The 21,593-nt window shown below is 41.4% G+C and overlaps 1 protein-coding gene across 2 annotated transcripts in view; it reads right to left on the bottom strand.

Moving 5' to 3' along the window:
• Positions 1–21,593, bottom strand: part of slc2a9l2 (solute carrier family 2 member 9, like 2) — a 263,120-nt gene that overhangs the window by 112,826 nt on the left and 128,701 nt on the right. Inside the window, exon 8 of one of the 2 annotated variants that reach the window (XM_072254680.1) lies at positions 15,905–16,015. The exons of the other annotated variant lie outside the window; for it this stretch is intronic. Coding sequence (XP_072110781.1) covers positions 15,905–16,015 — 111 coding nt within the window. The remainder of the gene's footprint in view (positions 1–15,904; positions 16,016–21,593) is intronic. 2 annotated transcript variants of the gene reach the window in all.

Here is a 21,593-nt window from a genome sequence, read left to right as displayed (position 1 = left end):
ATGGGTGGCACGGTTAGTGCAATACTTTACAGCACAGTCTCTAAGATTCTCATTCAATTCCCATCGCTGTTTGTAGGAGTTTGTATATTCTTCACATGACCACAAAGATTTCCTCCAGGCGTTCTGGTTTCCCCCCACACCCCAAAGACATGCAGCTTAGTGTTAGTCAGTCACAGACATACTATGTCAGTGCCGGGAGCATGGTGACACAGCACAAAATGGTTGGTTTGCTTTGACACAGAACAATGCATTTCGCTGCATGTTTCAATGTGCATGGGACAAATAAAACTGATCTTTAAAAAGGAAAAAGAAACTGAACAGCTTGCAGCTTGGATCAGACAATAAGGAGTAAGCTGCTGCTCACGTGGAAATAAACACCAAAGATCAAATGCTCTACTCGGGTACTGTAAACCCTGTGTATAAATAGCAGGGTGAGTAATATCATAAAACTGACTGTATGCCTTTCTAGAAATATTTACAACAGTATGTTATTGCATTACAGCATGTAGAAAAATAATTCTTGCAAAAATATTACTAAACTAGCTCACTATAAACTCCTGACCAGAATACTTGTCATGTTCTGTTCTCCAAAAAGGAAAGCACATATGGCTTCTTTAAAGTTATTTAATCACAAAAGAAGAAATTGAATGCTGGAAATATGAACCATGGTTCCAAAATAAGCATCCTGTCTTTGAGCGTTCATAACAAACCAAATGAAACTAGATTCTAATAGTCACAGCCTTTTATCTGGAATTGTGAGTGTGCAAATAAACATTTCTGACAACTTAATAAAAAAAACTGCAAATGATGATAATCTCAAATCAAAACAAAAATGCTCAAAATATTCCACTGGTCAGCAAGACAGAGTGAACAGCTCAGATCAAAGACCCCGCTTCAACAATGGGAAACCAGTACAAAGTTGCAAAAAGCAGCAGGGGAGATGGAAAAGATAAAGGAAACAGGTTTGCTCAGTTATTTCCAACAGTTATGGAGCCACAGTTGATAGATTAATGAGTAAACTCAGAAGTAGATAAAACAAGGGATGTGCTAAAGACGTGATATACAGGTCAGAGTTGTTGCCAAAATCCAAAACCAAGAGGAGAATGTGTAAAGTGCCCCTTAGATCAGTCTCCTCTTGCCCCAGAGAATACATTTCCTCTTATCTTGCCTCAATATTTTCTTTACTTTGTCTCAGCCCCTCTTCTCTTTCCACTCACATCTGAGACTTTCCAGACAGCATGTCTTTGTTTTTCTTTCCCCTCCACCACAGTTGACAGAGCACTTGGCCATACCTTGCCTATTTCCAACCAGTCTTCTCTAGACTGAATAAGAATCAAATTTCTATGGTTCTTACATTCCACTCCATCAGTTCCTACATTTGATAGGTTATATTTTGCAATTTCTGCCATCATCAGACAGATATTCCCCACCCTTATCTTTCAGTCTTCCAAAGGGTACATTCTCTTCAGTACTTTATGGTCCACCAACTCCTCTCCTTCTCACAACATGCATGTGGTTGTGAAACTCAGACATGAAATAACCATCAAACAGCTAATCATATCTTCAAAAGATTTCTCATGGGTTGGGGGAATCCTTCTGATTTCTGGGCATATTGAACTGTGCGCAGAAAACAGAAGGATGTGATTGCTAATGCTGTGTTCCAAAATAGAGTATCTCTATCAATGCACGTTGCTTTAAACTCCATAAACATTCCCAAGGACAATGGGCAACATATGCAGACAAGAAAGTAAATAACAGGTATAAAAGAATAAAATATGGCAGCCAGTGTATACCATCATATTGATGTGAATTTTAAATTGCTTTTTCTCATGAATACATTTGAATGGCTCAACATCTGCTACAGATCAAAGTTGTTCATTACAGAACAGCATTTTACCTCTATATAATCACTAATAAATTACTTTTCATTAGCACAATTACAAGTGCTAAATTCTGAACGTCTCCATACTGCACTTCCAGTGCTGTCATCTTCTCAATTTTTCCTTATCTTTGTATCAAAGATTACATATAAACATAGAAAACCTACAGCACAATACAGGCCCTTCAGCCCACAAAGTTGTGCCGAACATGCCCTGACCTTAGAAGTTACTAGGGTTACCCATAGCCCTCTAATTTTCTAAGCTCCACGTATCTATCCAAAAGTCTCTTAAAAGACCCTATTGTATCCGTCTCCACCACTGTTGCCAGCAGTCCATTCCACGCACTCACCACTCTCTGCATAAAGATTGTCATGAAGGGAATAAAAAAATTTTTAAAATGCAGGCAATGGAAATCTGAATCAAAAACAGATGTAGCCCCCCTGGCCAGCCTCAGGGTCGCTCAGCTCGCTGTCGTCTAGGGAAACAGCCCTCGGCCCCACCAAACTGGATAATTAGTTTGTGTGGATGCTGTGTGATGTACCCCACCCCGCCCAAACAACAGACAATACACCAGATACGATTAAATGATTTACAGTTTATAGATATTACTGGAACTATATAATTAATACAGAATAAAATATAAAAGGAAAATAAAAGGTGCCACACTTATCAAAGTTCAGTCTCTTCGTGCACAAACAGTAGGAGCTCAGGACCCTTCTTCTTCACCCTGCGACCCCTCGGACCACCTCGACCGGTCACCTGGGACCAACAACAGTGGTTGACCAGACACTCCACCCGAGTCCGTCTCCGTCTCCTGTCCTTGCCGAACACCCTGCTCGGGGTCCGACCCCGTTAGCGGACATCACAGCACCTGGTCCATCCTCTCTCTCTCTCTCCCGCCTTCTCCCCCAAAACCCCATGCATACAATATCTTCAGATACACCAAAAGCATGACAACTATCCCAATTGGTTCGTAACAAATTCTTATCACACTCTAACCCAGAACAAGCTGCTAGCGCAAGAACTTTCTCAGCGTTTAACATAACAAAGAAGCATTCCCAAGTATAACATAACAAAGAAGCCATTTTAATTAGCCTACGCAGTAACATAAAAGACGAAACCCTCTTACACAGAAAATGCTGGAAGAACTCAGCAGGTCATATATCATCTGTGGAAAGAGAAACGGTTAACATTTTAGGATGAAAATCTTATTTCACAGCTGAGAAAATGAGAAAGCAAGTTAATCTCAATGCCAGAGATGGTGGAGGAGGCCAAAGGAGAGAATATTCTGGCATTGGCCAAGACACTTTGTCCATTTGCCTTCAGGAGCTGATGGACTCACAGTTCTGAAGCTCAACAGACTCATTAGTTTCCCCAAGAATATACAGTTATGGTTAAGTTTTTTTTTGACAACTCTAGTTCTGTTAGAATGCTACTCTAATGCAGTGATTCTCAACTGTTTTTTGTCCACGGCCCCCTTAGGAGCTCTTCTCAGGTTCCAGGCCCCCCCCCTTTCAAACAGCAATACAACACGAACAGAAAATCATTTATTAATGAACACCAAGAAAACTTCAACATTCCGACATACTGGACAAAACTTTAAAAAAAGACTGTATGAAATTAAACGCAAACAACAGGAATTCTGCAGATGCTGGAAATTCAAGCAACACACATCAAAGTTGCTGGTGAACGCAGCAGGCCAGGCAGCATCTGTAGGAAGAGGTGCAGTCGACGTTTCAGGCCGAGACCTTTCGTCCTGACGAAGGGTCTCGGCCTGAAACGTCGACTGCACCTCTTCCTAGAGATGCTGCCTGGCCTGCTGCGTTCACCAGCAACTTTGATGTGTGTTGTATGAAATTTAACATCTATCAGGCCTAATCCAATCCTTGAGCTTGGTGCTTTTCTACAAGTTTCATGATATCGGGCTCCAAATTAGACAATGACAGTCAGAGGTCACCTCTTGTTGCAATATCGGTTCTATTCTGGGATTTTGTCAAGGAAACTACCTTGCAGAATCCACTCTCAACCAAATATGTTGAGGGAAAGCCAATAAAAAATCTTTGGGGTTTTCCCCCACAGTGTTGTAAATTTATTCGGCAGATCACTCTTGATCCAAAAATTTTTTTGAAACTGACTGAACTGACGACGTGCAGTTATATCACTCTGTAGATCAATCAAACTCTCTTGAATTTCTGCTTCAGCTTGGGTGGGTTGTACTTCAAGCAACACACATAAAAATTGCTGGTGAATGCAGCAGGCCAGGCAGCATCCATAGGAAGAGGTACAGTCGATGTTTTGGGTCGAGACTCTTCGTCAGGACTAACTGAAAGAGGAGATAGTGAGAGATTTTTAAGTGGGAGGGGGAGGGGGAGATCCAAAATGATAGGAGAAGACAGGAGGGGAAGGGATGGAGCCAAGAGCTGGACAGTTGATTGGCAAAAGGGATATGAGAGGATCATGGGACGGGAGGCCTAGGGAGAAAGAAAGGGGGACGGTAGAAGCCCAGAGGATGGGCAAGGAGTATAGTGAGAGGGACAGAGGGAGAAAAAGGAGAAAGAGAAAATAAAACTAATAAATAAATAAGTAATGGATGGGGTGCGAAGGGGAGGTGGGGCATTAACGGAAGTTAGAGAAGTCAATGTTCATGCCATCAGGTTGAAGGCTACCCAGACGGAATATAAGGTGTTGTTCCTCCAGCCTGAGTGTGGCTTCATCTTGACAGTAGAGGAGGCCGTGGATAGACATATCAGAATGGGAATGGGACGTGGAATTAAAATGTGTGGCCACTGGGAGATCCTGCTTTCTCTGGTGGACAGAGCGTAGGTGATTTCCTCGTGTTTGGGTTGTACTTCAAATGGATTTAAAATCCAATCCGGGATACCAAGGTTTAACAGGTCATTAAATCTTTCTTGCATATCCTTGTGTATCTGCTTGAGATGTTTCACATAAACGGTAAGGTCATCGTCCTTCAGTACCTCTGCGATCGTCTTCAGGTTTGGAAATTGTAAAAATTCCCGACCCATATGTGGCAATAGACTTCGAGTTTCTTAAGGAAAGAAACAATGGCTTCCTTACAATCTACGAGGTTACTGTTTTTGCCCTGTAAGGTCTTGTTTAACAAATTAAGCTTCTGAAAGATATCTGCCAGTTACCAGGGCCCCCATAAACCCTTGGGGCTCCCCTTCTCACAGTGTTCAGTCGGTGGCCCCCTTCAATGTGCCAGGGCCCCTAACAGGGCCATATAGCCCCCGTTGAGAGTGGCTGCTCTAATGGACTGCATTGCAAGTGTTAATGCATCAGACAGTTATCACTGATGGCTGAGGCCTTCATTTCCTGGATGCATTGTAATAAAGGGCAGTGCAGCATGTTCAAATATATCAGGCTGAGTGATGTTAGAGGCTCCTGTACAATTACTGCCAGAAACTACATTCATCCCCCTTCCCCACCCAAATGACTTCACCTGTCATAGTCTTGCTTGGACTCCTTTCCCTCCCCCCACCTTATTCTGGTATCTTCCCCCTTCCTCAACAGTCCTGATGAAGTATCTTGGCCCAAAATGTCAACTGTTCATTCATTTCCATAGATGCTGCTGGACCAAAACATTTGTTGCTGAAGGATGGACCACAGGCCATGCACACATGAGAAAAACTGAAGTGAGACCCTCAAAATCATTTAAATTATTTTGAATGAATGCCTACAATTGTTGTCATAATGCATTTTTTTTTCAATCTAGACAGAAAAACATCAATATTTTGAATGCCACCAAATTGTGAGCATAAGATCATAAGACATAGGAGACGAATTAGGCCATTCAGCCCATCGAGTCTGCTCCGCCATTCCATCATGGCTGATCTGGATCCCACTCAATCCCATACTCCTGCATTCTCGCCATATCCTTTGATACCCTGACCCATCAGGAAACAAACAACTTCCGACTTAAATGTACCCACGCACTTGGCCTCCACTGCAGTTTGTGGCAGAGCATTGCACAGATTTACTACACTCTGGCTATAAAAAATTCCTCCTTATCTCTGTTCTAAAGGGTTGTCCCTCAATTTTGAGGCTGTGCCCTCTAGTTCTGAATACCCCCACCATAGGAGACATCCTTTCCACATCCACCCTATCTAGTCCTTTCAATATTCAGTAGGTTTCAAGAGATCCCCCTCCTCCCCGCATTCTTCTAATTTCCAATGAGTGCAGGCCCAAGGCTTCCAAATGCTCCTCGTATGTTAACCCTTCATTCCTGGAATCATCCTTGTGAACCTTCTCTGGATTCTCTCCAATGACAACACATCTTCTGGGATATGGGGCCAAAACTGTTGACAATACAAGTGCGACTGACTCATATTTTACGAAGCCTCAGCATTATCTCCTTGCATTTATATTCCATTCCCCTTGAAATAAATGCCAACATTGCATTTGCCTGAAAATTAACCTTCTGGGATTCTTGCATGAGGACTTCCAAGTCCCTCTGCACCTCTGATGTTTGAACCTTCTCCCCATTTAGATAGTAGTCTGCACTGTTGTTCCTTTTACCAAAATGCGTCATCATACATTTCCCAACACTGTATTCCATCTGCCACTTTTTTGCCCATTCTTCCAGTTTGTCTGAGTCCTACTGCAATCGCTTTGCTTCCTCGGCACTACCTACCCCTCCACCCATCTTCGTATCACCTGCAAACTTTGGCACAAAGCCATCAATTCCAGTGCTGAATTACCTCGACACAGCTTTTAAAAACAGGATGTATTTTGAGCACATTGAATAAAATGAGCACCTCAAATCTAAAGGGCAAATACAGAGTTAATGAAATGTAAAAGAACAATATATGGCAGGACCCTCAAATGCATTAATGTACAGAGCAACCATTTATCTAAGTCTATAGCCAACGGAAAATGGCTGCACAAGTTGAAGGGCAGCGAAGAAGGCATAGAGTGTGCTTCCTTTATTATTCAAGGTGCTGAGTTTAAGAGTTAGAAAGTTATATTGCAGCTTGAGAAAACTCAGTTTCGGCAACATCAAGCAATCGATTCTGGTCGCCTCATTATATGAAGGATGTGGACACTCTGGCTAGGGAACAGAAGATATTTGTCAGGATGCTGCCTGGATTACAGGGCATGTGCTGAGGGCAGATGGTCAAACGTGCCATTTTCTCTGGAGGGGAAAGTAAACAACATCCACTGACTCTCCTTTCACAGCTCCGCCTGTTACATTATTTCCCCAAAGAATTCCAACAGAAATCAGGCAAGATTTCTCCTTAAATCATCTGGCTTCTACACTCTGCCTTTCCAGTCCTGATGAAGTCTGTAATGTGGACTATTTACTCCCTTCCATAGATGCTGCCAGACCTGCTGAGATCTTCCAGCATTTTGCGTGTGTTGCTCAAGATTTCCAGCATCTGCAGAATCTCTTGTGTTTATGAGTTAAAATGATGGCGGGTTGACGATATTGCTCAGGGATCTGTGAGCTTGAGAATTTAAAAGCAATATCAACTTTTTGCCCTAAAGATGCAAGTATTCCTGACGACAAACATTATAAATGTCCCGGAGTGGTCAGAAAATGGAGAAACACGGTGCCATGCCAGTCAAGGAATAAATCGTTGTTTACTGATGCTGGGGCTAGTTATGAGGATGAAGACACTGGAGGAGATCTGGGCAAATATGCAGTTTTGTTGGGTTTTGCTGTTTGTGGAGCTACTGAATGAATTGAATACAGGAAGTCCCCGAGTTACAAACGTCCGACTTACGAACAACTCGCACTTACGAACGACCTGCCATAAAGCCTATTGTATTAAAAATTCGTCAACGTCCGCCATTTTAAGTCAGATCACTACCGTTAACACTGTGTTGAGTGTGTAACTTTGTATTTGGCTTAAATTTTTCTTAGCAAGATTCACCCTGACCCCACCTTTTCCAGTCAGCACCGCCCCCACTTGTCCCATTTAACCTGTCTCAATGCAGGCAGACTTTAGGACCTGCTGCCCGCGGCTGCTGCTGAATCCACAGTGTTTCTGTTCCATTGACAGAAAACGACCATGATTGAAAATAAAGTGGAAATAATAAGACGATCGGAAAGAGATGAAACGCCATTGGAAAAGCGTAAAGGCTGATTGATACTTGTGCGTACTAGCTTACGCTGTAGCCTATGCAAGTGGGCTACGCTGTTGTGAGCATCTATACTTGTGCGTTGGTGTGTCTGCGTCACTCTGCAATTCACTGCCAAAATGCTAGTTAGCGGTGGGGTTTCTATGCCACTGTGTTGAAACTCAACATGAAGAAACTCAAACTTCAAACAATGGCGACAAACTGAAGGAGGGTGAATTTTCTGTGCTTGTCTGGCCACTGAGAGACATGGATGAGGAAATGCATTTCAAATATTTTCAGATGTCGGCAGATAGATTTGACGATTTAGTTCATCGTCTCCAACCATTTATTTCGCATCAGTGTACACACAGTATATTCAGAGACTGACGATCACCATTCAAGTTTTAGCTTCAGGTGGAAGTCAACAGGCTACAAACTGTTGTAGCAGCTAGCTACAAACTGGCGTCAAGCACAGGGTCCTCCATAATTTCGGAGGTCTGTAAAGCTTTATGGAAAGCATTGCAGCCAGAGTTCCTTCCCTGCCCTTCAGTCACCCAGTGGGAAGCTATTGCAGTGTAGGAGGAAATGCGATGCTACCAAGCGGACCAATCACAGTTGTTGTGGTCTGCATCGCCGCAACGCGTAGTTACATTTTGGGAGAGGTGCGCATTATGCTACGGTGTAGAGTACAGCGTAGGGTACCCGGCTACACCGTACTTACGACGTACATTTGGCGCACAAGTATAAATCAGCCTTTAGGCTACAGTTGGTCAATGATCGGAAAAATTTTAAAGGATAAAGTGAGAATAATGGAGCAAAGTTAAATTGGATAGCTATATGGACAGGAAAGGAATGGATGGTTATGGGCTGAGTGCAGGCCGGTGGGACTAGGTGAGAGTAAGAGTTCGGCACGGACTAGAAGGGCCGAGATGGCCTGTTTCCGTGCTGTAATTGTTATATGGTTATATGTGAAAGGCCCTACCCCGATGAAAGCTACAATTATTACTAAGCAACGCAGTGGTTTAATTATTGAAATACATACGCTTCTTAAGTGTTTTATATGCATAGGAAGGTAAAATATATACTATATACCAAGACAAATGTTTGACTAACTGACACTAAATAATACCAGATGTACCTGTTCCGAATTATGTACAAATCCGACTTAAAGACGGACTCAGGAACAGAACTCGTTCGTAACCCAGGGACTGACTGCCTGTACTGCAAAAGTGGTCTGGTTAGTAATCGGCAAAACAAAAGAGTTTACAGGCAGTAATTACATGATGGCCTCTGTTGGTATTAACAACTAATGAGTTGTTAATGTTGCAGAAGTTCTTAGAGAAAGCTGAAGACAGCAAATACAAAATCTACTGTTTTGCTCTGCTGACAACATTAGAGTTCTTCCTTGGCCCAGGAGGAACAATGGTTCATTTAGCTGTGCACACCAGCATGGCTAAATGGCAATTAAACTTGAACTTGGAAGGGACAACACAAATGGAGTGCTAAGCAAAGAACAAAAAGTGCAAAGATCTGTATCTGAAGAGGTTCCAGAAATGTGTGGGGTGCAACATACTGTATAAACATGCCATACAAAGGCAATAATTTTGAAGGAGCTGGGTTCAATACAACTAGCGATTCAATGTCTTAACAAAAGTACTACCAGTGGGTATACTTAATCTTTCACTGCTTTCAATGGCACGAACTGACGTTCCTTTTATTCCATCACATCATTTTCCTTTCCACTTCATTTCTTACATAGAACCGAGAAGCACATGACAAGCTCTCTTTTTCTCACTCAGAAGATTATCAACCTGAAATACTAATTTTACTTCTCTCTCTAGGGACATGTCCTTACCTACTGAGTATTTGGAGCATTTCTCTTTTCCAGCATCTATGTTATTTTGCTCACCTCACACCCAACAAAACTACAGGTCTTAACAATGCTTCTTCAACATTGTTCATACACCAATTTTGAGCATTGTTATTACATCCTGCTGTAATTTCACCTCACACCCCATGCAGTGTTTGCAGGAAGTTCACACATCTGCTTATGCTTTCAACAGCAATTAGCTCTCTTAAAGTAGGACAGGGCAGCAAACAGAGTAGCTGAGATACCAAGGTGGCGGGGTGGGCGGTTGGAGATCCAAAATCATTGTTCCAACTAAATCCTAGGTGTCATTAACCTGGCTACGATTATGAGAATCAGTTAAATGTGTACAAAGGCTTATCTGAGCAGGGCACTAGAACACTTTCAAAATTGTAGGATTGGCTTAATGTATCTTAGGCAGGCAATAAGACAATTCATGACAATGACTGTTGATGCTGATGGGCTCAGGACAGGGGAGCAGGTGGGCCATGAGTAATCGGTAAGTGTCTGTATGACAAGCTTAGGCAGCGTGTAGCCAACATATTACGGGAAATGCTTCTTGGCATGAACTGCATCGCTTATCTACCAACTTCTTTTGCAGTGGAAGCTCCCATTAGTAAAATCTCTTGTTAAAAGTTGTGAAAATGATGTACCAGCAATGTAGCATTAAGAGCTCTCCATTATTTGAACTACTTATTGTCTTTGTCTTCATTGGGTGGTCAAGTTTAAGGTCATGTGTGGATGCACCAAACCAAAACTTCCACCCATAACTTTAAAAGATGAAGTCCCCAAGAAATGGATACACTCTTGAAATAAATTTAAGTGATTTCAAAGAGCTTCCACTAAGAATCAGAATCAGGTGTAATATCATTGGCATACGGCGTGAAATTTGTTATGTGGCAGCAGCACATTGCAATACATAACTGTAAATTACAGTAAGCATATATATATTAAAAGTTAAATTAAAGAAGTAGTGCAAAAAGAGAAATAAAAAGTAGTGAGATAGTGTTCATTTAGAAATCTGATGGCAGAGGGGAAGAGGAGTCATGCTATTTAAAGCTCTTTCATTTTTACCAAATTTACCTAAAAGTAAATCTATGGATATTGATCACATGATTTGCATTATTTTAATATATTTTCATGCTTTTTAAATCATAAAATTTAAAAACCAGCTCTTTATGTTTAATAAGTCTATTGGAATGCATAATTATCAATTCGTAATAGAAAGTTATAATAACCCATTTTAAGGGCAATAGAATAATAATCCATGTAAATATAGTAGAATGATTATCTGAAGAGACTGTACGAGCCAAAATATATGGTGGTGTCAAAATGAACCCACAGTTGTGCGTCATCACCATTCTGTTTCAGAATGATCTAGTAGGCGTTGCAGCAAATTACTCCCTCAATGATAATTTTGTTCCAAGCTGCTTTCCATTAAATAACCACGTTTGGAATATAACAGGTACAAGTCTGCAATTCTATTTAAATAACCACTTAGGAAAGTTTGGAATGTAACAGGTACAGGTCTGCGATTCTAGACAGACTTACTAAGAAAAGTAAAATACATGAGCTTCTATGTGAAGCTTTCTTTTCAGGAGCAACACAGTTCGTCATGTAGAGAATGGTTGTTGTCCAGTGATTTCCAATGGGAATGGTACCACCCACCCAACGGGACAGTTACATGTCCTAGGGAGGCATTAGGGGAAATAGAAGTTGTCAGGGGGGCGTGCATGATTCTTGTGGGGGGAGCGGGGTTGGTGGTAAGTGGCATCCTAACTTGAGGCAGAAGACCTGACCAACTGTTAGTAGAGAGGCACTGGAACACAGGAAGAATCATAGCTCTGCAGGTGGGAGGCACTTGTCATCCCAACACATCTGAAACCCAACAATCTCACCTGACCTTACCATTCAAACAGACATTATTGTGGATGCATAAATTAGCAACCAAGGTGCCCAACAGTTCCCCTTGACTTGCGGCAGAGAATGAGTTCATGCAATTTTACAGTTGGGAAGTCAAGTACTCCCTCTCAACATTCTCTACAAATCTACTGAAAACAGGTCACACAACAATACTGCGCAGAGCAGAACCAAACGGTGAATTAGAGCCAATCAGTAAACCTGCCAACCCCAAGGAGTCCTCTTGAGGTGTTCAAAGTGACCTTGGCTTCATATATATGGTCAAGAACTATTTTTGGGCGTTATGAGATCCTATGTGATTGGTCAATTGTGCTACCTGGAACAGTTTCAAGGTAGATTGTTGAACACCACCCCTATTCCACTAACATTCAGATTCCAATTTGAATCATTGTCAATGTAAATTTCCCCGTTGTGATCGTCATCTTCACCTCTCCGTTCCTTTGCGTGCTGCTACCATCGTTCCATCCATGTCAACTGACTGCCGTCGTCAAATCCGAAAGACATTACAGTTTGTGTTAATTTTTAATTTTAATTTAGCCCCATCTATGAGTCTGAAGGCAGTGAGGCCCTGAAATCTAATCCCGCTAATAAACAGAAACTACAGAAAGTGCGTCAATACAATGTTACATTCCTGCAGTATGGTTTTATTCTGTTCCTGTCAGATCTGCAATGCCCCACGTGTCTTACTTGCAATACTGTACTGTCTAATGAAGCCATCAAGATTGCAGGAACACTTCCGTAAAAGACACCCTGAAAAGGCAACTTATGGTATTACTCAGTTCCAGAAGATGAAAGAAGCATTTGAAAAGCATTGCACACTCAAGTCATTTGCCAAGAAAGCTAAAAATTACCTTGATAGTGGTTTCATTGCTTCTTATAACATTTCCAAAATGATAGAAAAGTATGGAAAATCTCATACAATTGGTGAAAGATTAAGAATGACTACTGTATCAGAAGTGCTCAACACCATTCTCAAAATGGATACTAGTATTTCAAAATCAATTCCTCTGAATAATAACTCTGTAGCTCATCGTATTGACGAAATGAATGAAGACATTGAGTATCAACTATGCACAGAGGTGCATAGAAACTCAGTATCAAATCCAGCACTCTGGCACTGAAGGGCAGCACTCTACCTGTTGTGCCACCAGGCGACAGCTATTCTGACTACGCCTCCCAAACCCACAGTCTCTGAGGGACAAGTGTAGCCAGTGCAGGGAGACACCACCCCTACCCCTGCCCCTGCTGGGATCAGAAGCCCAGGAAAGAGGTCCTTCATTCTCAGTAGCCAAACTTCCCTGCAATGCAATGCCTGAGATACAGCAGGCAATGCAGAATGCCAAAGAATAAAAGTGTCATAAGAGTTCACAAATATGTGACACTGACCATGAGAATTCTTTTTTATCCCCAATTATATATGATTTTGTCCATCAATTGATTCTTGCTGAGCTCTGGGAGCCCAAGCATCACGTAGTACTAACCCCTGAGTCTTGAGGAATCCATTATCCTTTCAACTCTGTGTCCAAACTGGACTCTAGTCAAGGAAAAGAAGATTCATTCCCTTTTCCTTGCGTAGAGAGAATCAGCACCTCCCTAATGCTATAGCATAAAACAAACCAGGAAAGACAGCATAAATCAGCCAACGTACACTCAGAAGCTCAACAATAGTAACCAAGATCTCCAGAGGCCGAGTCGTCCAGGAACTGAAGCCTGGCTGTGATTCTCCTAAAGCAGAACTCCTGTCTGTGACCATTCACCTTGGCTTCTTTATATTTTATTCTCTGGAGAATTGGTGATTAGGGCACAACCCTTTCAGCATTTCAACACTCTTTGGGACTGGAAATGCCGACGCGAGCCCCTGCTTCTTACCCTCTCAGGGGCTTTGAGCACAGCTGCCTGCCTTTTTGATCCCAAACCTGTTGCACCAGTCTAAGCAGCACGCTCAGTGAGTCTCTGTGGAGGCTCCATTGCAGAGACAAAAAGTGGAGAAGTGGAAATACACTAGACCCAAAGACAGCAGCTTCCTAAGTGAACAGAATATCCGGGTATTTCTTCGTAATTTCTCCAGAGCAATAAAACATGATATAATTTCATTTACCAATTTTCTAAAAGCGTGTTGCACAACAGATGAAATCACTCGACACAAGTCCTGTGCACAACTGTGCAGGTTTGAAGAGGAATTGGAAAAACCCACCTGAATTTCACAAATTCTGTTCTTTTTCAGACATTTAACATACTCTCAGTGGCCACTTTATAGGGTACACCTTCTCGTTAATGCCAGTATCTAATCAGCCAATCACCTGGCAGCAACCCAATGCATCAAAAGATGCAGACATGGTCAAGAGGTTCAGACCATCAGAGTGGGGAAGAAATGTGCAATGCAATTGTTGGTGCCAGATGGGGTGGTTTGAGTATCTCAGAAACTGCTGATCTCCTGAGATTATCATGTACAACAGTCTCTAGAGTTCACAGAGCATAGTCTAAAAGACAAAAACTATTCAGTGAGTGGCAGTTTTGTGGGCGAGAACACTGTATTAATGAGAGAGGTCAGACAAGAAAAGCCATACTGATTCAAACTGACAGGAAGGTGACAGTGGCTGAAGTAACCATGCGTTACAATAACGGTGTGTAGAAGAACAGCTCTGAATGCACAACATCTTGAACCTTGAAATGGATGGGCTACAACAGCAGAAGGCCACACCAAGTTCCACTCCTGTGGCCACTTTATTAGGCACACCTGTAGAAAGTGAGCACTATGTGTATTTATACTTATACTTTATACTTTGTCGCCAAACAATTGATACTAGAATGTACAATCATTACAGCGATATTTGATTCTGCGCTTCCCGCTCCCTGGATTACAAATCGATAGCAAATATTAAAAATTTAAATTATAAATCATAAATAGAAAATAGAAAAATGGAAAGTAAGGTAGTGCAAAAAATAAAACCGAGAGGCAGGTCCAGATATTTGGAGGGTACAGCCCAGATCCGGGTCAGGATCCGTTCAGCAGACTTATCACAGTTGGAAAGAAGCTGTTCCCAAATCCGGCTGTACGAGTCTTCAAGCTCCTGAGCCTTCTCCCGGAGGGAAGAGGGACGAAAAGTGTGTTGGCTGGGTGGGTCGTGTCCTTGATTATCCCGGCAGCACTGCTCCGACAGCGTGCGGTGTAAAGTGAATCCAAAGACGGAAGATTGGTTTGTGTGATGTGCTGGGCTGCATTCACAATCTTCTGCAGCTTCTTCCGGTCTTGGACAGGACAACTTCCATACCAGGTTGTGATGCACCCTAGAAGAGTGCTTTCTACGGCGCATCTATAAAAATCAGTGAGGGTTTTAGGGGACAGGCCAAATTTCTGTAGTATTCTCAGGAAGTAAAGGTGCTGGTGGGCCTTCTTGGCAGTGAACTCTGCTTGGTTGGACCAAGTCAGGTCATTTGTGATATTGACCCTGAAGAACTTAAAGCTTTTGACCTGTTCCACTTGCGCTTCACCAATGTAAATTGGGTCGTGCAGTCCGCTACTCCTTCTGAAGTCAACAACCAATTCCTTCGTCTTGCTGACATTGAAGGATAGGTTATCGTCTTCGCACCATGCCACCAGGTTCTTAATTTTGTGATTTATGATTAAAAAAACATAAAAATTCCACTAAAAACATGACTGTTCAATCCACTTTCATGGCATCACTGTTTGCATCTTATATGAATCAAACTACAGGTGACTGATGGGATTGGATGTTGTGGTGCAAAGGTATGCAACCTCGACTGTTGTCAAGACAAACACCTATCACAGAGCTAACACAATGCCCATAGGTAAATGTTTTAGAATTACCATTGGATTGTTTGAATAGAATTTGAATGAAAACTTGTCTGCAATATGTCAGATAAAGGAAATGTAATAAGATTTTAAAGGGGCAAAAACACAACAAAATATAAAAAAAGAGGTCACTTTCCTTTATCACACCTACATGGCTTTTAGCAGGTTAACTAACAAAACAGCTAACTTTTAAATCCACTTTTGGTGTTATTCTGCCAGCCACAAGTTCATAAAATTAAGCATACACAAAACAACAACCACAAATACTTTGCAACGTTTTAAGAAGAGCTACTTCATCATATCTGGTTGAGTCAACACTCTTTAGATTTAAACTCTACTCACTGAGAGAACTGACGCCACAATCTCAACGCCACCGGTACTGAGAGTGAGGTATGGAATGTGATCCTCCTTTATGCCAGAGTCTTTAAAGATACTATTTGTGTAAAACCAAATCTGCAAATGATGAAAGGACAAATAAACACATTAGATTGGAAATAACAATCTAAAGGCATTCAAAGAACATGGTGCCTCCAGTGGAGAATTAAGCAAATAGCATCACCTCCCTGGTGCTCAACTTTTTTTGGGAAAAGATTAGATTGACAGCATATTTTAATTACAGCACACATACCAAAACCTAGGTATTTAAATGAAGATACGATTATAATGTTTATCACATCCTAGTTTATTTTCGGATTGCTGCCAAACAGGATAATAACTGTTTCCCTATGTGAAATTCAGTGAATAATAACTAGTCTTTTTATGTGTTTTCTATAATTTGTTTGAAGTTGTATTTTTAAAATTTATTCCCTTTTCCTGGAAACTCAGTACTATTATTTTTAAACCCTAACATTACCTTTGCCTGGAATTTAAAATATCATTGTTTTACAAATAAATTCTACTTTGCAAAGTTTATTCATTAACCTAATATTTTTACTTATATCAAAAAATAGTTTTTTTCAGGTACTTTTCCCAATTATATATCTCCCTAAATCATCTTTATCCATTTGCTCATATTTAGTTCTGACCAAATAATCATCTAGTTCTCCATTTGAGTACAATTAACTAATCTCATGCAAATGTCCTTGTTCTGCATATTTCTGATTATAAATTGGGGAATTAGTGCCATAGAACATCACACCACAGAAATAGGTCCTTCAGCCCATCTAGTCCACACCAAGATATTAATTAGCCTAGTCCCATCGACCCAAACCCGGACCATAGGCCTCCATACCCCTCTCATGCATGTACTTATCCAAATTTCTCTTAAATGCTGAAATCAAACCTGCATCCACCATCTCCTATGGCTGCTTGTTCTACATTCTCACCGTCCTCTGAGTAAAGAAATTCCTACTCACGTTCCCTTAAACATTTCACCTTTCACCCTTAACCCATGATCTTTAGTTCTAGTATCACCGAACCTCAGTGGAGAAAGCTTGCTTGCATTTACCCTATCTATAACTCCTCATAATTTTGTATACCTCTATCATATCTCCCCTCACACGCTCTACGGAATAAAGTCCTAACCTATTCAACCATTTCCTATACCTCAGGTCCTCCAGACCTGGCAACATCCTTGTAAGTTTTCGCTGCGCTCTTTCAACCTTGTTTATACCTTTCCTTTGGGTAGATGACCAAAACTGCACACAATACGCTAAATTAGGCCTCACCAATGTTTTCTAAAAATTCAACATAACATTCCAACTCCTGTACTTAATACTTCGATTTATGAAGGTGAAAAGCTTTACAACTGTATCTGTGACACCATTTTTAAGGAAATAAAGATCTATATTCCCAGATCCCTCTGTGCTACCACACTCCTCAGTGCCCTATTGCTCATAATGCAAGTCCTACTCTGGTTTGTCTTCCCAAAGTGTAACACCTCACACTCATCTGCATTAAATTCCATCTGCCATTTTTCAGCCCATTTTCCAGTTGGTCCAGATCCCACTACAAGCTTTAATTGTCTTCTTCACTGTCCACTGCACTTCCAATCTTGGTGTCATCCGCAAATTTGCTGATCCAATTTACCGTGAGGATCATGTTTTTTGATTTCTCAAGTGTCTTCAAAACCATAAGCCCTCATTGCTGGGGAAAAGCTCCGTTCAATGAAGGTTGGTGCTTCCATTGTATCCTGGATAATGGACTACCTGACTGGCAGACCACAGTTTGTGCAGCTTCAGAGCTGTGTGTCAGATATGGCTATAACCAGCACTGGGGCCCCACAGGGGACTGTATTGGCTCCCTTCCTGTTTACCCTGTATACCTTGGACTTTAGATACAACTTTGAGTCACGTCATCAGCAGAAATTCTCTGATGACTCAGCAATAGTGGAGTGTATAAAGGGAGGATGGAAGATGAATACAGGGCACTGGTGGAGGACTTTGTCAAATGGTGCAAGCTGAATCATCTGCAGCTCAACATCAGCAAGACAAAGGAGATGGTGATGGACTTAGGAAGACCAAACCTGCACTGCTCCCTGTTACTATTGATGGTGAGGACATGGATGTGGTGAGGACCTACAAGAACCTGGGGGTGCACCTGGAAGATAGACTTGAGTGGAGCACTAACACAGAGGCTGTGTATAAAAAGGGCCAAAGTCACCTCTACTTCTTGAAGAGACTGAGATCCTTTGGAATATGCAGGCCTCTCCTTCACATGTTCTGGCAGTCTGTTGTTGCCAGTACAATCTTCTATGTGGTGGTGTGCTGGGACAATGGGATCAACATGGGTGATGCCAACAGCCTCAATAAACTGATTAGAAAGGCTGGCTCGTATTATCGGAGTCAAACTGTACACACTAGAGGTTGTGGTAGAACAAAGGACCTTATGGAAAATCCTGGCAATTCTGACAATATTTCTCACCCTCTCCATGCCACTTTGGCTGAACAGAGTAACAGACTAAGACAAATGTGCTGCTCCAAAGAACACTCCATGAGGTCATTCTTACCCTCAGCTCTATAATGAGTCAACCTATAGCCGACTTCTGTTAGACTGCTTGTGGTAACCTATTTTTTATTCCACTTCTCTTCTAATATTTATACCTATGCACTTGTAATGCAACTGTGACACTAATTCCCTTTGGGATCAATAGGGTATCTATTATCATTCAGATTGTTGATATAGGTGACAAACAACAGTCAGCACTGATGTCTGTGGCACACCACTAGTCACAGGCCTCCAATCAGAGAGGTAACCATCTACTACCACTCTCTGGGTTCTCCCACAAAGCCAATGTCTAATCCAATTTATTACCTCATTTTGAAAGCCAAGTAACTGAATCTACTTGACCAAGTTCAAAGGCCTTGTTGAAGTCCATGTAGCCAACATCCACTGCCTTTCTTTCATCAACTCCCTGGTAATCTCCTCGTAAAATTCTATAAGATTGTTTAGACTTGACCTACCACATACAAAGCCATGTTGACTATCCTTAATCAGTCCCTGTCTATCCAAATATCTAGTCCCTTAGAATATCTTCCAATAACTTTCCCACTACTGATGTCAGTCTCATTGGCCTATAATTTCATTTTTATCTTTGAAGGTCTTTCTTAAAGAGTGGAACAATTTTAGTTATCCTCCAATCCTCCGGTATCTCACCTATTGCTAAAGATGATTTACAAACTTTGTAAATATCTCTGCAAGCACCCCTGCAATTTCTGCTCTTGCCTTCCACAGGGACTAAGTGAACACCTTGGGATTTATCCACCCTAATTTACCTCAAGACAGCAAACACCTCCTACTCAGTAATCTGGACAGGGTCTATGACCTCGTTGCTGCTTTGCCTCATCTCTATAGATACTATATCCATCTCCTAAGTAAATACAGATGCAAAAAACTCCATTTAAGATCTCCCCCATCTCTTCAGCTCCACGCACAGATCACCACTCTGATTTTCCAGAGAGCTGATTTTGTCCCTTGTTATCGTTCTGCTCTTAATATAACTTTAGACACCCCTGTGATTCTCCTTCACTTTGCCTGTTAGAGCAATCTCATGCCTTCTTTTAGCCCCCTGATTTCCTTCTTAGTGCTCTCTTGAATTTCTAATACTCCTCAAATACCTCATTTGCTTCTCCCTGCCTACATCTGTAATGAATTTTCTTCTTTTTCTTAACCAGGGCCTCAATATCTCTCAAAAACCAAAGTTTCCTAAACCTGTTATCCTTGCCTTTTATTCTGAAAGGAACCTACAAACTCCATACTCTCAAAATTTTCATTTTTGAAGGCCTATCACTACCAATTACAACTGCCAGAAAACAGCCTGTCCCAATCCACACTTGCCAGATCCTTCCTGATACCATCAAAATTGGCCTTTCCCCAATTTAGAATCTCAACTTGAGGACCAGACCTATCCTTCTCCATAATTATCTTGAAACTAATGGCGTTATGATCACTAGGTGCAAAGTGTTCCCCCACACAACCTTGTGTCACCTGCCCTGTCTCATTCTCTATTCGGGATTTAGTGTTGCACTCTCTCTGGTTGGGATCTCTGATAACATTTGACAAACTCTACCTCATCCAACCTTTTTACAGTATGGTAGTCCCAGTTAATATGTGGAACATTAAAATCACCTATCATAATTTTATGTTTCTTACAACAGCCTGCAACCTCTCTACAATTTGGTTCCTCTAAATCCCACAGACTGTTGGATGGTCCATAATAAAATTCCATTAACGTGGTCATATGTTGTGATATCGACATGATATTTTCCAGTTCATGTGGAACAAGATAAATGTCAATGGAAAACATCCTCAGGAGGATCAGCGTGGTAATCCAAACATAGAGCCAAAAGAGGTCGGGAGATATTAAATGGATTTTTTGCATCTGTATTTACTCAGAGTCTATGAGAGTAAGGCAAAATGCATCAACTTCGTGGACTCTTTACAGATTACAGTGGAGGTGTTATTTGCTGTCTTGAGGCAAATTAGTGTGTCTAAATCCCCAGGGCCTGATAAGGTGTTCCCTCAGACCTCACAGGAGGCTAGTGCAGAAATTGCCGGAGCCCTACAGAGATAATTAAATCATCCTTAGCGACAGGTGAGGTACCGGAGTATTGGAGGATAGCTAATGCTGTTCTACTGCATAAGAAAGGCTCTAAAATTAAACCAGGAAACTCTAGGCCAGTGAGCCTGACATCAGTATTGGGAAAGTTATTGAGTGTCAAAGGTGGACTTTCTGGAAGGGGATCCATGGAGTGAGCTGTATTTTGGCGTCGCTCCGTACCCTTTACTCTCTTACATGTAACCACTCTTATTCACTTTACCTATTCCTACACTAAACGATTTATATCACATTTATATCATTGAACTACGACTTTTACTTACTGAAAATGAATACTGGAGCACGAGAAGTTAAAGAAGGGAAAGGTTCCGGTGGGAATGGAAAAAAAAATGGTGGTCCTGGAACATCAAAGGAAGCTCCGATAAGTATGGAACTAATGAAGGAACTTCTAGAAGATACAGTTAATCGAAGACTCACTGCAATTGAAGAAGTGTTGAAGTCGATGCAAGAAGAATCAAGAATATTCATACGTGAAATTGATCAACATCAAGTCAGAATCTCGGAACTAGATGAAGATGGCCACAAAAGGGATAGAAAAATTGAAATTCTTGAAAAAAGTTTAACTTTGGTAACACAGCTATTGGAACGTTATCAAGCTAAGACTATCGATCTTGAAAATCGCTCCCGACGACAGAATTTGCGAATTATCGGTTTTCCTGAAGATGCTGAGACGGGAGATCCTACCAAATATTTTTCTAAATTGCTAATGGATGTGTTTGGCTCCAATATATTGGAGGAGCCCCCACTATTAGATCGTGCACATCATTCATTTCGTTTTAATCCAGAGAATGTGGCCAGACCGAGACCGATCATTATTTGGTTTCATTATGTCCACGATAAGGAACGAGTTATTCGAGCTGCTCGGAAGAAAGGTATGATCAAATTTCGAGAATTCAAGTTCAGAATTGTTGAAGACTACACCCAAGACGTACTGAAAAAACGGATGGCTTTTAAACCACAGATGGCAGAACTTTA

Source organism: Mobula birostris, chromosome 4 (genome assembly GCF_030028105.1).
Source record: "Mobula birostris isolate sMobBir1 chromosome 4, sMobBir1.hap1, whole genome shotgun sequence".
Classification (NCBI taxonomy): domain Eukaryota; kingdom Metazoa; phylum Chordata; class Chondrichthyes; order Myliobatiformes; family Myliobatidae; genus Mobula; species Mobula birostris.
Note: the sequence above shows the minus strand (reverse complement) of the source record. Positions and strands in the feature narration are given on the sequence as shown.